Consider the following 16,675-nt stretch of genomic DNA (forward strand, 5'->3'; position numbering starts at 1 on the left):
AGATTGCCTAGAGAAGGAAATGGCAACCCGCTCCAGTAATGTTTCCTGGAGAAGTCCATGGACAGAGAAGCCTGGCGGGCTACAGTCCATGGGGTCACAAAGGCAGACAAGACCGAGCACACACATGGTTAACAATGCTGTGAGTTTCAGGTGGACAGCTAAGTGATTCAGTTGCACAGATACAGGTGTCTGTTCTTTTTCAACTTCTCTCTTGAGCTCTTACAGAGTATGGAGCAGAGCCCCGTGCTGCAGAGCAGGTCCTTGCTGGCTGTTTTAACTAGAGCAGCTGCACACGTCAACCCCAAACTCCTCATTTACCCCTCTAAGACACTCTGCTGGGCCTGAGAGCAGGGCGTGCCTAGCGGCCAGGACTGTCAGCCTGCCGTCCTTGACTTCTACTGAAAGAACCGTCTTTTGAGTATGTGGGTGCTGCCTGTCCTGTACAAAAGCCTGTGAATGAATGGCTATGTCTGTGAGGCAAAGTAGGAGAAAACTGAGTTCCGTAATACACTGTTCATAATTTATGACACCATGCTTTCTCTAGGAAGATGCAACATTTTAGTCATTATGTAGTATTTCTCTATCCACTGGTTTTTATATACACTACTTATACCAAACCTATTTTCTAAAGCAGTTATACATAACAGTATGTACTGATGACACTAACAAAATGAGAAGATTTCTTCCTTTTGATGAGAAGATGGTTTAAATATTTTTATTTTAAAAAAAGCCTCAGGACCAGACTAAAATATAAACACAAGGAATGGATTTACCTATGAGCCTAAAATGTTGTTGATGACAATTGTTTTGATGACTTGCTTTCACCTTCCACCTCTGATCATTGCAGAAGTCCCAAAACCTGCTTTAACATCTCTACCAGACAACTATTTATTTCCAATTCCTACTCCTGACTCAAGCCCAAACAACCTAAGCTTAAATTATCCACCCAGCCTTTTTCAAAAGCCTTTTTGATTCCTACAGACGGATTTGTTCTAATCTGAGTTTAGAGACTAACGCGTGTCAGGCCAGGTTCCCTCCTTTAAGAAAGGAGAGAAATGGTCCCATTTCACTGTTAATCTATCTCCCCTTCAACAGTTGTGTTTTCACATTTTTGCTGACAAAGCTCTACATTGTCATCATGTTCTCTACCACAGTGTAGGACTATAATACATGTTCAACAAAATGTGCTGCAGTTAGCACATTGGGGATCCAAGTGGGAAAGTGCCAACCTAACGATACCCAAGTAAGAACTACTCTAAAACAATATCAAATCTTGCCAATTGGCTTGCAAGATGATTTTGTTTTCAACTCATTATAAGTCATATTTTTTATGTTGTCTAAACAAACAAACTGCTATATCATGTACAAAAGAAGATAGGCATAGAATACCTAATTACCCAAGAAGATACAAATAAAAACTAGTCCTGTGAATGTCTAGTTCTGTTTAAAATTAGAGCTAGCATCAAGGAAGGATTGGAGAGCTTAGTCAAAATTCAGATGATAATCTTCTCACTCACTCCCAACCTTTTAAAATGTTTCCTCTGCCTTGAATAGGAAACAGCAAAGAATATACTTCATATAGCCTCATGAACTTTCCTTATATATGAGGACATTAAAACAAACAAAAGTCTCTCTTTATAGGAAAAGGTGCTAACAGCTGAGGGGCCAGCCCCATCCACCAGACACCGCAGCGGGAGCCACAGTCCCACCAAAAGAGAGCACAAACTGCCCACACCGTGAATATTCCCTGAGTACCTAGGTCTGGTGGGCCAGTCAGGAAAACACTTCTGAGCCCCACAGGGAATCTCCTAAATAAGGCCATTCCTTCAGTTCAGGGAGAGAGCTGATTTGCCTAATACATAATGTCAACTACAAATCGACCCTTGCCATCCAACTATACAAGGATTAAATCACGAGTTGCTGAAGCTGCCGATTTTCAATACCCCCTGGAAGGAATTCATGGTGTGGAGAGCAGGAATGAGGCACTCTATGCGCTGGGAAACTGACAGGACAGGTTTTTAGAAAGTCAGATATTCTCAGGAGCTGATTTTATGAGCACAATTCTTATATCTACTCATATCTAGAAAAGCACTAAAATCCTTCATGGTGACAACAGCTCCTTGTGACTAGTGGAAACCTTCTGAAAAGAAGAATATGTGCTTGATTGCATGCACTCCCCCTTTACTGAAATCGCACATATACTGACCTCCCCTGCCCCCACCTCTTTGGAGCAGTTTCTCAGAGCTATCTGAAATTTTGCCTCCCAGGCCATAGTCCTCATTTTGCCCCAAATAAAACTCACAACTTTCACATTGTGCATTTTTTTAAAGTCAGTAATAGAAACAAACACAAAATGAGACAAAATGAAGAGACAATGGAATATGTTCCAACTAAAGAAAAAGACAAAGCCTGAGAAAAAGAACAAAAGAAAGCAAAGATAAGCAATTTACCTGTCCAGTGTTCAAAGTAATAGTCATGAAGGTACTCAATGGACTTGGGAGAAGAACAGATGAATACAATGAGAACGTCAACAAAGAGACATTAAAGATAAGAAAGTGCCAAACGTAAGTTATAACTGAACTGAAAAATACAATACAGGGACCCAACGGGAGACTAAATGAGGCAAGAGAATAAATCAGCAAGCTGGAAGACAGAACAATAGGCCTCACCCAGACAAAGCAGCAAAAAAAAAAATAATAATAATAATAGAATTTAAGTGAAGAAAAGCTAAGGGACCTTCGGGACAACATCAGGCAGAATATATTCATATATAGGGGTGCCAGAAGGAGAAAGGGGAGAGAAAGGGGAAGAACAGTTACTTGAAGAAATAGTGGTTGAAAACTCCCTAATCCGTGGAAGGAAACAGACTTTCCAAGGGTCCAAGAAGCACAAGAGTTCCAAACAAGGTGAAACCAAAAGACATATACCAAGACATACAATTAAAATGGTAAAAGTTAAGGATAAAGAGAGAATTCTAAAAGCAGCAAGAAAAAAACAATTTGTTGTATACAAGCAAAGCCCCATAAGGCTATTAGCAAATTTTTCAGCAGAAACTTAGACCAGAAGGGAGTGATACAACATATTCAAAGTGCTGAAAGAAAAAAGTTTCCAACCAAGAATTCTGTACCTACAAAGTTATCATTCAGAACTGAAGTTGAGATTAAGAGTTTCCCAGACAAGCTAAAGCTAAAGGAGTTTATCACCACTGAATCAGCCCTGTAAGAAATGCTAAAACGAATTTTTCAAGCTGAAAAGAAATGGCACTAATAATGAGATAACATATAAAAGTAAAATGATCGCTGGAAAAGGTAAACATATAATGAACAACAAATAATGCAAATAAATAATGAATCAACTACTTAAAATGCAAATATGAAGGTTAAAAGACAAAAAGTAGTAAAATTAACTAAAATTAAAATAATGAGTCAAAAGCTGCACAAAATAAAAAGATGTAAAATGTGTCATCAAAAGTATAAAATGTGAGGACTTCCCTGGTGGTCCAGTGGTTAAGACTCTGTGTTCCAATGCAGGGAATATGGGTTTGATCCCTGGCTAGGGAATTAAGATCCCACATGATGTGCAGTGTGGCCAAAAGTAAATAAATTCATTAAAAGTACTGGGATGGGGAGTACATGTAAATCCATGGCTAATTCATATCAATGTATAACAAAAACTACTGTAATGATGTAAAGTAATTAGCCTCCAACTAATAAAAATTAAAAAAAAAAAAAAAGAATTAAACAGTAAAAAAAAAAAAAAAAAAAAAAGTTACTAAAATAACTTTTTCCAAAGGTATAAAATGTGATGGGGGAGTAAAAAGATAAATTTGGACACATTCCAAAGCTTTAAGCACCTATCAACTTAAAATAGGCTGCAGCTATCAACTTAAAATGGGCTACTGTGAAAATGTTATATGTGAATCTCATTGAAACCATGAGAAAAAGCTTACAGTAAACACACAGAAGAAAATGATGAAGAAATGTCAATATACCACACACACACACACAAAACCACCAAGACAACAGAAGCCATTAATAGAAAGAGAAGGAACAGAGAAGAGCTACAATAACAGCCAGAAAACAATTAACATAAAGGCAGTAAGTACATTCCTATCAATAACTGTTTTAAATGTAAAAAGACTAAATTTTACAATCAAAAGAGAGAATGGCTGGATGGAGACAGACTTCAGAAGACAGGGCACATACAAACTCAAAGTGAAGGGACATAAAAAAGACATTCCACACAAACGGAAATAAAAGGAAGCTGGAGAAAACTACACTCATATCAGACAAAATGCTCTTTAAAACAAAGGCTGTAATAAAAGGGAAGGGAATTATATAATGATAAAGGTGTTAATACAGCAAGAAGAGATAAGATTTATAAACATATATGCACCCCATGGAGGAACACAAGATATATAAAAGCAAATATTAGTGGATATGCCAAGAGATTAATTAGAGGCAATACAATTATAGCGGGGGACTTTAACACCCTCACTTACATCAGTAGGTAGATCATCCAGACAGAAAATCAATACGGAAACACTGAATTTAAACATTGCATTTGATCAGATGGACTTAATAAATATCTACAAATACAGAACATTCCATCCAAAAGCAGAATATACACTCTTTTTAAGTGCATGTGGAACATTCTCCAAGATAGGTTACATGTGATTTCACTAGTTTCAAGATTGAAATTACACATCAAGCATTTTCTCCAACACAGTGGTATGAAACTAGAAATCAATCACAAGGAGAAAAAAAAAAGTAAAATCCACAAAATCATGAAGGTAACTAGGCTACTGAGGAACCAATGCATCAAAGAAATCAAAGGAGAGATAAAAAATATTTAGAGATAAAAACAGAAATACAACATGCCAAAATCAATGAGATGCAGCAAAGAAAATTCACAGCAATATAGGCCTACCTCAAGAAATAAGAAAATTTCCAATTAGACAACCTAACTTCACATCTAAAGAAACTAGAAAATAATGAAATGGAGATGAAAAAACAATAGAGAAGATGAAAGAAACTATAAGCTGGTTTTCTGAAAAGACAAACAAAAACTGACAGGCCTTTAGTTAGACTTACCAAGAAAAAAAGAGAGGACTCAACTAAATAAAATCAGAGAATGAAAGAGGGGAAGTAACAACTAGAGAAATACAAAAAATCATGAAAAACTACTACAAACAATCATAAACTAACAAACTATGGACAACCTAGAAACATGCCATTCTCTAAGACTATATCAAGAAGAAAGAGAATATCTAAACTAGATCAATTACTAGTAAGGAGGTTGAAACAGTAATCAAAAATCTCTCAACAAACAAAAACCCAGGCAGATGGCTTTACTAGCAAATTCTACAAAACACTCAAAGATTTAAAACCCAGCCTGCTCAAGCATTTCCCCCCCAAAAAATGAAAATGAGAGAAATCTTTCATACATGTTTTATGAAGCCAGAATTACCCTGATGCCAAAACTATATAAGAACACCACAAAAAAGAGAAAATTACAGGCCAATACCTTGATGAATATAGATGAAAAAAATTCTCAACAAAATATTAGCAAATGAAATTCAACAATAGATTAAAAGGATCTTACATCATTATCAATTGGGATTTATTCCAGAGATGTAAGATTGGTTCAACACCCATAAATCAATCAATATGATACATCACATTAACAAAGCTAAAGAATAAAAACCATATGATCATCTCAATAGGTGACAAAAAAAGCATTTCACAAAATTCAACATCCATTTATGGTAAAAACTCTCAACAAAGTGCATGTAAAGGGCATGAGCCTTTACATAATTGAGGCCATATGTGACAAATCCACAGGTAACATCATATTCTAACAGTGAAAAGTTGAAAGTTTTTCCTGAAGATTAGGAACAAGACAAGGATGCCCACTCTCACCTTACTTTTATTGAACACAGTACTGAAAGTCCTAGTCACAATAATTATGTAAGAAAAGAAATAAAAGACATCAAAACTAGAATGGAAGAAATAAAACTGTCACCATCCACAGATGACATAACACCATATATAGAAAACTCTAAAAGCTTCCAATAAGAAAAAAAAAGACTTAGAATAAATGAATTCATTAAAGTTGCAAGATACAAAATCAATATATAGAATTTTGCGGCTTTTATATACACTAACAGCAAACTACCAGGAACAGAAATTAAGAAAACAACCCCATTTTAAACTGCATCAAAAATAATGAAATACCTGGTAATCAATTTAACCAAAGAGGTGAAAGATCTGTAAACTGAAAACTACAAGACACTAGAAAGAAATCAAAGGAGACACAAATAAATGGAAAGATATTCCATGCTCACAGATTAGAAAAATATTGCCAAAATATCTATGCTATCTACAGATTCAAACTCCTATCAAATGCCTACCAAAATTCCTATCAAAATGAAATTCCTATCAAAATGCCAATGGCATATTCCACAGAACCAGAACAAATAATTCTAAAAATTGTATGGAACCACAAAAGACCCCAAATAGTCAAAACAATCTTGAGAAAGAACAACAAAGCTGGAGGTATTATACTCCCTTTATTCCAAGTATACTACAAAGCTATAGTAATCCAAACAGTATGGTACAGGAGCAAAAACAGACACACAGATCAAAAACACAGAACTGAGATTCCAGGCATAAACTTTCACACACGTGGACAATTAAATTACAGAACAAATAACATAAAATGTAGAAATGACAGTCTCTTCAATCAGCAGCACTGGGAAAACTAGATAGCCACATGCAAAAGAATGACCAGACACAAAAATTAACTCAAAATGGATTAAACACTTGAATGTAAGAGCTGAAACCATAAAATACCTTGAAAACAATGGCAGTGAACTCACTGACATTGGTCATAGCTAATTTTTTTTTGTGGATCTGACTCCAAAGGCAAGGGAAACAGAAGCAAAATAACCAAATGAGATTATATAATCCTGCACAGCAAAAGAAACTATCAACAAAATGAAAAGGCAAACCTGCAGAATGGAAGGAGATATTAGAAAACCACATATACAATAAGGCTTAATACTTTAAAATGTCAGCGTATATAAAGAACTCATACGAATTAACAATAAAAACAAAAAATAAATAAAACAACCCATGTTAGAAATGGGCTGAGGGCTTCCTTGGTGGTCCAGTGGTGTAAAGCCGCCTTGCAATGCAGGGGAAAACAGATTCGACGCCTGGTCTGAGAAGATCCTACAAGCCCGTGAGCCACAACCACTGAAGCCCAAAGGCCCTGGAGCCTCTGCTCCTCAAGAGAAGCCACCACCACGACTAGCCCATGGACCACAAAGAGGAGGAACCCCTAGTCACTGCAACTACAGAAGACCTCGGGCAGCCAAAAGTAAGGCAATAAATCAACGAAACTTTAAAACGGGCAGAGAATACAAGCACTTCCCAAAGAAGACACAGAAATGGCCAAAAGACACATGAAAAGATGTTCAACATCATCCATCATGAGGAAAATGCAAACCAAAAACCATAATGAGGTATCACCACACACCTGTTAGAATGACTGTTCTCAAAGACAAGAAAATGCTGAGAAGCTGTGGAGAAACGAGAACCCTGGAGCACTGCGGGTGGGAGAGTAACTTGCTACAGCCAGTAGGGAAAACAGTTCTCCAAGAGATGAAGAACAGAACTGCCACGTGACCCAGCTATTCCACTTCTGAGTACTTACCTGAAGAACACAGAAACATTAATCCTAAAACACACATGCACGCCGATTTTCACTGCAGCATTATTTATAACAGCCAAGAGGCGGGAAACAACCTGTGTCCACTGACAGATGAGTGGATATATGTGTGTACCATATATATTGCATATGTATATATGTAACTCAGCCATGAAAAAGAATGGAATCCTGATGTCTGTGACAACACAGAAGGACCCTGGAAGTATTTTACTATATGAAGTAAGCCAGAGAGAGAAAGACAAATACTCTATTACTTCACTCACATATGGAATCTTAAAAACAAAACAACAATAAACAATAAATAAATACAACAATAAACAACAAGTACAAAATAAAACAAATACATAGATACAGAAAACAGATTAGCAGTTATCAGAGGGAAAGAGGGTTGGGAAGTGGATGAAAGGGTTGAAGGTCAACTGTATGGTGATGGATGATAACTAACTTGTGCTGGTGATTAACCTCTAGTGTATACAGATGCCAAATTATAATGTACATCTGAAATCCATGTGATTAAAAAAGAGGTAATAAGGACGTAAATTTGGAGTGGGCAGGTGAAAACAAAAACACAACATACATTAACTTTTTTAAAGTTACTTTACTACCACTTCTGAGGAAACAAAAACACAGGAACATAAATTGAGAATAAAATAAAGAGTCTTTGATTTTTTCATCTACTTTTTAGCACTGAGCAGCCTACCTCATATTTCACTATTTCTCAACTGACTTAGCTAAAGCTACTCAGCTTTAAGGTTTTGAGAGTATAAAATGCTATATTAAAGTGAACAATATGGCTTCTACAAAATAATAAGATAAGAATTTCAGAGAAGATTTAACAGTTGCTCTAGAAATCTAGCTAGATACTATATCCATTTCAGTTCATATTAATCATCAACAGAGGTCCTTAGGAAACTAAATTGCAAAGTTTCCTGCAAATAACAAGTCTAATATCATTAAATCACGTATTAACAAAGGAAAATAATGAGCCTACGTATGCAGTATGGTTAAATGTGTCAATGCCAATTAAACCTTTGCTAAAGCAGTGTCAGACTTTATTTTGGGGGGCTCCAAAATCACTGCACATGGTGACTGCAGCCATGAAATTAAAAGACACTTACTCCTTGGAAGGAAAGTTATGACCAAACTAGACAGCATACTAAAAAGCAGAGACATTACTTGGTCAACAAAGGTCTGTCTAGTCAAGGCTATGATTTTTCCAGTGGTCATGTATGGATGTGAGAGTTGGACTATAAAGAAAGCTGAGTGCCAAAGAATTGATGCTTTTGAACTGTGGTGTTGGAGAAGACTCTTGAGAGTCCCTTGGACTGCAAGGAGATCCAACCAATCCATCCTAAAGGAGATCAGTCCTGGGTGTTCATTGGAAGGACTGATGCTGAAGCTGAAACTCCAATACTTTGGCCACCTCATGCGAAGAGTTGACTCATTGGAAAAGACCCTGATACTGGGACGGTTTGGGGACAGGAGGAGAAGGGGATGACAGAGGATGAGATGGCTGGATAGCATCACCAACTCGATGGACGTGTGTTTGAGTAAACTCCGGGAGTTGGTGATGGACAGGGAGGCCTGGTGTGCTGTGTGATTCATGGGGTCGCAAAGAATCAGACACGACTGAGCTACTGAACTGAACTGAAAGTAAAGATACTAAGTATCTTTAATTTAATTTGGGGGGGATTAAAAAAACATAATAAGAACCATGGGTAACAGCAGAGGGTGTCTCTCCCAGTTCACACAGGCAAAGCTAGGACTCCACTTTTCAAGCCCATCCTACTTCAGCTCATGCCATCAGGCTTGCTGACTGGTAATAATGACTTTCTGATTTGCTACATGTTGAACTGAAACCAATTCTAAGTGTTTTCCAGGGTTGGCTGTTCCATACATCACATATCATAGTTTCACACCCTACTGCATACAGAAGAAGAAATAACATACTACAAACCACTTCACTCAAATACCACATCTGTGACTGAAAAGGCTTAAGAAAATTCTCAAATAACACAACACTGCAAAGCAACTATATGCTAGTAAAACATTTAAAAAAAAAGAAAGAAAGAAAAAAGGAAAATCTCTAGTCATCCAAACTAATTCCTTGAATCTTGGCAAATAAATTACCTAACTTTAAAAAAAAAATTATTTGTACTAGACTTTGTTAAATCTAACTTGTACCACAGTGAATAAATGGAGGGTAAGGGTGGAAACACACTTGCATTTAAATTTTTTACTGGACTCAAACCAAACAATTTGGAAAAATAAATCAACCAAAGTTGGCTATAACGCATACTTTAACCAAAACTAGATAAACATGAGAAGTGACCCAATGACCATAAATAAGAAAAAATGCATAAAAATATTAAACTTTTGAAAATTCCAAATAGAGCTGAAAAACATTTAGTCCTGGTGATATGAAGAGTTTTTTTTTTTGAAATGGTAGTTTTCAGTATGCTAAGTAATCAATAACAAAACTTTTCAGTATTCTTTTTCTGTATGCTTCCTTTCAAAAGCATTTTCACCATCTCTTCATTTATTTCCTTTTTTAGAATATGCGAAATACGGCTCCCACTTTGTTCTCTCTGAAACAATTCTTTTTTACACAATTTGAGTTTCACTAAAGCTGAGCTACAAATAGTTGGAGTGAGGGGAGAAGATAAATAACAGTTTTCAGTTGCTTTATATCTTATGACCTGTGAGATAAAATAAAATCACTCCATGACCAAACTCATGAGCTTTTGTGATCGTAACAATATTCAAAAAAAAAAAAAAAACAAAGGCTGAAATCAAGAATTAACAAAAAGTTTATAAAAAGACAAAATGTAGATTAAAACATCATATAAATAGTGAATATAAAAACAGACTAAAGGAATTAAATATCTGTCAATCTTTTTTCCTTATAATTAAAAATTTTAAAGAATTATTATGTTAAAAATCAGAAAAGCTATGATTGTACACCATTTTGAATATATCCATAAAAAATATGCTAAATACCACTTCAGCAGTTTCTTACCCATTAAAAATAATCACTCAACAACCCAATGATCAAAAGATTAGTAAACTATATTCACATGACTGGATACTCTGATTCAGTTGCTAAAAATACCTGCCCCCCAAGTAGATGCAACTCTAAAACGAAAGGTCCCTCCTTGATCATTTCTTTTATGAAATGAGAGCCAATTCGATTTTGTCAAAGTTGATGAGCCCGTGTAGGTACTGTTTCCTGTCACCTTGATTTCTTTCCCCCTCCTACTTTCCAACATATGCTGACTCACTCACTAATCTTTTAACACTTCCACCAAAGGACAAGTGAGATAAAAGGCAAGGTGCAATTCAAACCAGTCAGCTTTACTCCTTATTAGCAACTCTGGAGAGTGAATGTGAGGGGAAAAAAAAAAGAGGAGAGGATAGAAAGTTAGCTGGACTCAGAAGCTGAAACCAAGGACTAAAAGGCGGCTCCAAAATTAGAGGTTGCTTTAAATCACAGGGCTTCCCTGGTGACTCAGATGGTAAATAATCCGCCTGCAATGTGGGAGAACCGGGTTCAATCCCTGGATCAGGAAGATCCCCTGGAGAAGGGAAAGGCTACCCACCTCCAGTATTCTTGCCTGGAGAATTCCATGGACAGAGGAGCCTGGCAGGCTACAGTCCATAGGGTTGCAAAGAGTTGGACATGGCTAAGGCAATAACACAACAAATCATGTCCTTACTCTGGAAAATATGGATATGACTGTAAAACTAACACTTATATCACATGCATGTATGTCTTAAATACTTTAAAAGAATATTGGAACGCCTTAGCCCTCAATGTTATTACAGGAGGCATTCTGAGTCCTTCTGCACAGACTCCCTGGGAGTTAAAGACACATGTCACTTGCTGGCTTGGATCTTTGGATATCAGCTATGTGGATATTTGATTATACAGCTGCGTATGATGGAGGTACTGGATTTGTTTCTATCATCATTTCTTCCCTCCCTTTGACAATCAGCTCATACTGCCAAACCAATAAAACCTTGGTAGTTTCAATCTTATTCTCCACACCACTGACCACATGGTCACAAGTCAGCAACTGGGTGTGTCTAATGAGCTCACAGCCTTGTTCTGTAAGGATCACTGCTTAAAATTCCAACTTGAAACAGGTGGCAATGCTGAGACAGGTGGCAACCACAGGACAAGAGTGAGCTGGAACAGGGTGGTTTGGATGGAAAGTGAGGGCTTCCACTGATCAGAGCCCCAGTGGAGCCTGGTCCACTCAGGCAAGCCCCGACCGTGGTCAATTTGCCACCTCTGCCACTGGATAAGACACCTGCCTCAGGAGAAAGTCAGAAAACTGGGGCGAGGATGGTACAGAAGCACAGACCCAGTGCAACCATGACCTGCGCCTTTGATCTCAATGCACTGAACATCAGACGGGATCTGCTCCTCTCGCCAAAGACCTGCTTTCATTTTAGTTCCTCTTGCATTTGTCTCAGGGTTATGTAACCTCACAGGAGGTCACACAAGCCTCCCAAAAAAGAAACGTAAGCTGTCTTTTTCAAAGTAAAAAAAGAACCGTGCATAACAAAGACAAACACAAACTGAAACTTTGCATGCTCTCCCTGACACAAAAGCTTTACCCTCCCTGTTAATCTCAAAAAATTATAATCTTAAAGGTAGAAGGAAGTTTAAAAACACAAAGGATGGGAAACCATGGCCTCCCCTGGGGACAAAGGCGAGAAGAAAAATGTAATGAACATCTTACCATCTTCTAGTTCAAGACAGAGGTTATATACAGCCACGGGTCTCTTAGTCCTCTGGCCTTGCCTCTTCGATTGTCTTGGCGGAGCATTTGGGGGTGCTGACAGGGGGACTGGCTCAGGCAATGTGGCATCAGGCAGGGTCCTAAAAATCTGCCATCGAAACACAAAGGACATTAATTGTTTTCCATGAACAGAAACTTGGGTTTTGCAACAGTATACCAATCCCAAACAACATTTGATTTGGAGTCTACCCAAAATGGGCTGCTGGAGCCAAAAATCCGTGCCTTTAAATTTTGGGCATAAGTCATAAATCTTTTATCTATTTTTTAACAGAAGATTTCAAAATAAAATTTCTCATTAACAGTAAGTAAAAGCAACATCAAATCATTATATTTCAAAATAGAGTCATGCCCAAACTAAACAAGTCTAATCATCTCCACCAGATGTTGACAATGCCACAGCTCTTCATCCACAAAGGAAGCAACCAGGATAAAACACTAAAAACAAATATCCCATTCAATTTCACACAGGGTTATATTTATGCCAGAACGCTAGTTTCAATTTTTTTTTCAAACTACATAAACAGAAACATACGACTGCAAATATTTTTTACACATTTAAAAATAGCCTGTGCTTATGAAATTACCTTTCAGAGTCCACATACATTTTTCATAAAATGCTCTGTATGTTCAATCAATTTGTTTAATACCCTCCAACCTCCCTTAAATACTTCCCCTCTATTTAGGAAACCTAGAACATCAGCACCTTCATTATCTACAGTGTCATTCATCTGTCAGCAACAACAACATTAATTAAAATGTGCTGATTCCTTCCTTAGCAACATTTTTTCTTTGAGAATCGCAAGCTGCGCCATGCGTGCGTCCTAAGTCGTTTGTCCGACTCTTTGTGACCCTATGGACTGTAGGCTGCCAGCCTCCTCTGTCCATGGGACTCTCCAGACAAGAATACTGGAGTGGGTTGCCCTGCCCTCCTCCAGGGGATCTTCCCTATCCAGGGATCAAACCCATGTCTCTCAGTCTCCTGCATTGGCAAAAGGGTTCTTTACCATTAGTGCCACCTGGGACGCTCCAAACTGTGCCATATAGGGAAGCATATCATAGAGGTGATTTATAATAAAATTTCCATTGCTGCCAAGACCTGAGTTCAGAAGCTTCCCATCCCCAACACTGGAGTCCCTTCAGCCTTCAATGCAGTCCTAATATAAAATATTTAGACATCACCCTAACAGACACTGTATCTCCAGAGCACTGATGTTCTAAACGTAGATACTTGGACAAAGTCAGCTAGCATTAAATAAACCATAAATATAAAACTCATAATAAAAGGCACTGAGGGAAAGCCCCATTGTTGCACGGAGATTATTATTTATGCATCTGAATAAAAAATAGGTGTATGACCTGTGTATACAAGTGAGGGTACCACATATATGTATCACATTTACTAGCTAACCAACATGTCAGAATTATATTCACAATCTACAAGTTCTCATCTAAAAGCTATCATATACCAACAGAAATAAACAATTTCAACAGAGCATTTGCTTTATAGTACCATACTGCCCCCTCATGTGTAAACAGAATAAAAAATGGTTTAAATTACTATGGACAAATATTTGCTTGTGAAAATTTAATTTTGTGCTCCAACTGGTAACCTACTAATACCGTATTTCCACAGACTTTGTGCTCCAGTAGGGTGCTCTGGCAAATAGCAGCTACTTATCTGCCTTAAAAATTCCCCTTCTGTGCACACTGTTGCCCACAGCTGGCTTTACCGCCCTCTGCCATCATTCCAATTGAGGAAGGTTGCAGAGTGACGGGAACAGGAGAGAAGTCAGGCAGTGACGAGGATGACAGTGGTGAAAGAGGGAAGGAAAGATGGGAAAACCTGATCCCATGAGAAGGAACTAGCACCTGTGTGTGCCCAACATTGGGAAGAGCCTGCGGTCTTATGTTCAATCTTTACAAATATGGCACCTGCCTCTGGGACGCTACTGGGATAGGAGATCAAACAATACAGAGCCAGCATCCCCAAAGCATAAATAGTGGAAAGGGCATACATGAAGAAACAGCGCTGGACAGCTGATAACCTTCTAAGCAGACCTTTCTAGAAGATCGCACTGACTGGAATGATGTGGATGCGGACAGCTGTTTTGCATCCCCTCCCTCCCCCACCACACGGGGTGAGGGTGTGGGGAGTGCGGTGTGAGAGCAGTCCCAGTCTGCAGAGCCAGACAACCAAGCAAATCGGGACCCAGGCGTCTGACTCCTAGATTCCTGGGGGTGCTGATCCGAGACATCCCAGGGCTGGGCCTCCAGAAGCTATGAAACAGTTCAGTTTACATCAGAGCATCTAGGAGAATATTCAGTTAGTTAGTTCAGTCGTGTCCGACTCTTTGCGATGCCCATGGACTGCAGCACACCAGGCTTCCCTGTCCATCACCAACCCCTGGAGCTTGCTCATACTCAAGTCTATTGAGTCGGCAATACCATCCAACCATTTCATCCTCTGTCATCCCCTTCTCCTCCCACCTTCAATCTTTCCCAGCATCAGGGTCTTTTCTAATGAGTCAGTTCTTCACATCAGGTGGCCAAAGTACTGGAGCTTCAGCTTCAGCATCAGTACTTCCAAGGAGAACATTACTCAGCCATAAAAAAGAAGAAAGCCCTGCTACAAGCAACAGTGTGGATGAGGGCACTGTGCTCAGTGAAATAAGTCAGACAGATAAAGACACATATGACCTCACTTACATTGGAATCTTAAAAAGAAAGAAATAAATCTCGGGGGAAAAAAAAAATTCATAGAAACAAAGAACAGATTGGTGGCTGCCAGAGGCAGCTCTGGGAATGGGTGAAGGTAGTCAAGATGTACAAACTTCTTTGAGTTATAAAATAAATAGGTTCTTGGGGTGTAAAGTCCAGCATAGTGACCATAGTTACCAGTACTACATCATATACTTGCAAGTTGCTAAGAAAGTAGTCTTAGAAGTCCTCATCATAGGAAAAAAACTGTGTGACTATGTGACGTGATGTTGGATGGTAACTCAACTTACTGGGGTAATTTTTCACAATATATACCTGTATCAAATTAGTTGTACATCGTCAACTACATGTCATATAGGTACATAGTCTATTATATGTCAATTATAAAACTGAAGGAGGGAGTATATCTAAGAATGGGGATTGGGCTTTTAGGGGGGTGGGAGTGGTTCTGTTTTTCTGTGATTTGCATTTTAAAGCTCCCCAGGTGATTCTTTTGTGTAGTCAAGGCTGAGAAACAATTATTTAGAGAGTCATTCCACTTTCCTTAGATGGACTAAATCTACATTGAAACACCAGAAAAGTTGTTTCAGAAAAACTGGCCCTGGACATATGCAATCAATTCCTTGGATCTTCCCAAGTCCTAATTAGGCATGAAGTGTTTCAAAGATTCTAATGACCCACCATTCTCTCAATAAACTCTATGTGAATTAGCATTCAAAGAGCTAACCTATTAGCAGATTGGTGGTGGTGGTTTGCTCAAAATTCTCCAAGCAAGGCTTCAACAAACAGTACCTGAACTGTGAACTTCCAGATGTTCAAGTTGGATTTGGAAAAGGCAGAAGAACCAGAGATCAAATTGCCAAAAATCACTGGATCACAGAAAAAGCAAGAGCGTTCCAGAAAAACATCTACTTCTGCTTTAATGCCTACGCCAAAGCCTTTGACTGTGTGGATCACAACAAACTGTGGAAAATTCTTCAAGAGATGGGAATATCAGACCAACTGATCTGCATCCTGAGAAATCTGTATGCAGGTCAAGAAGCAACAATTAGAACCGGACATGGAACAAAGGACTGGTTCAAAACTGGTAAAGAAGTATGTCAAGGTGGTATACTGTCACCCTGCTTATTTAACTTAATGCAGAGTACATCATGCAAAATGCCAGACTAGGTGAAGCACAAGCTGGAATCAAGAATGCCAGGAGAAATATCGATAATATCAGATATGCAGATGACACCACCCTTAAGGCAGAAAACGAAGAGGAACTGCAGAGCCTCTTCATGAAAGTGAAAGGACAGAGTGAAAAAGCTGGCTTCAAACTCAACATTCAAAAAACTAAGATCATGGCATCCAGTCTCATCACTTCATGGCAAATAGATGGGGAAACAATGGAAACTGTGACAGACATTCTTTTC

General features: G+C 38.3%; 1 protein-coding gene across 5 annotated transcripts in view; it reads right to left on the minus strand.

The window, feature by feature from the left end:
• Positions 1–16,675, minus strand: part of ARHGAP10 (Rho GTPase activating protein 10) — a 410,479-nt gene that overhangs the window by 46,004 nt on the left and 347,800 nt on the right. For all 5 annotated transcript variants that reach the window (XM_070474785.1, XM_070474782.1, XM_070474784.1 and 2 more), the window contains one exon: positions 12,483–12,630. In XM_070474785.1, coding sequence (XP_070330886.1) covers positions 12,483–12,630 — 148 coding nt within the window. The remainder of the gene's footprint in view (positions 1–12,482; positions 12,631–16,675) is intronic.

Source organism: Odocoileus virginianus, chromosome 12, assembly GCF_023699985.2.
Source record: "Odocoileus virginianus isolate 20LAN1187 ecotype Illinois chromosome 12, Ovbor_1.2, whole genome shotgun sequence".
Lineage (NCBI taxonomy): Eukaryota > Metazoa > Chordata > Mammalia > Artiodactyla > Cervidae > Odocoileus > Odocoileus virginianus.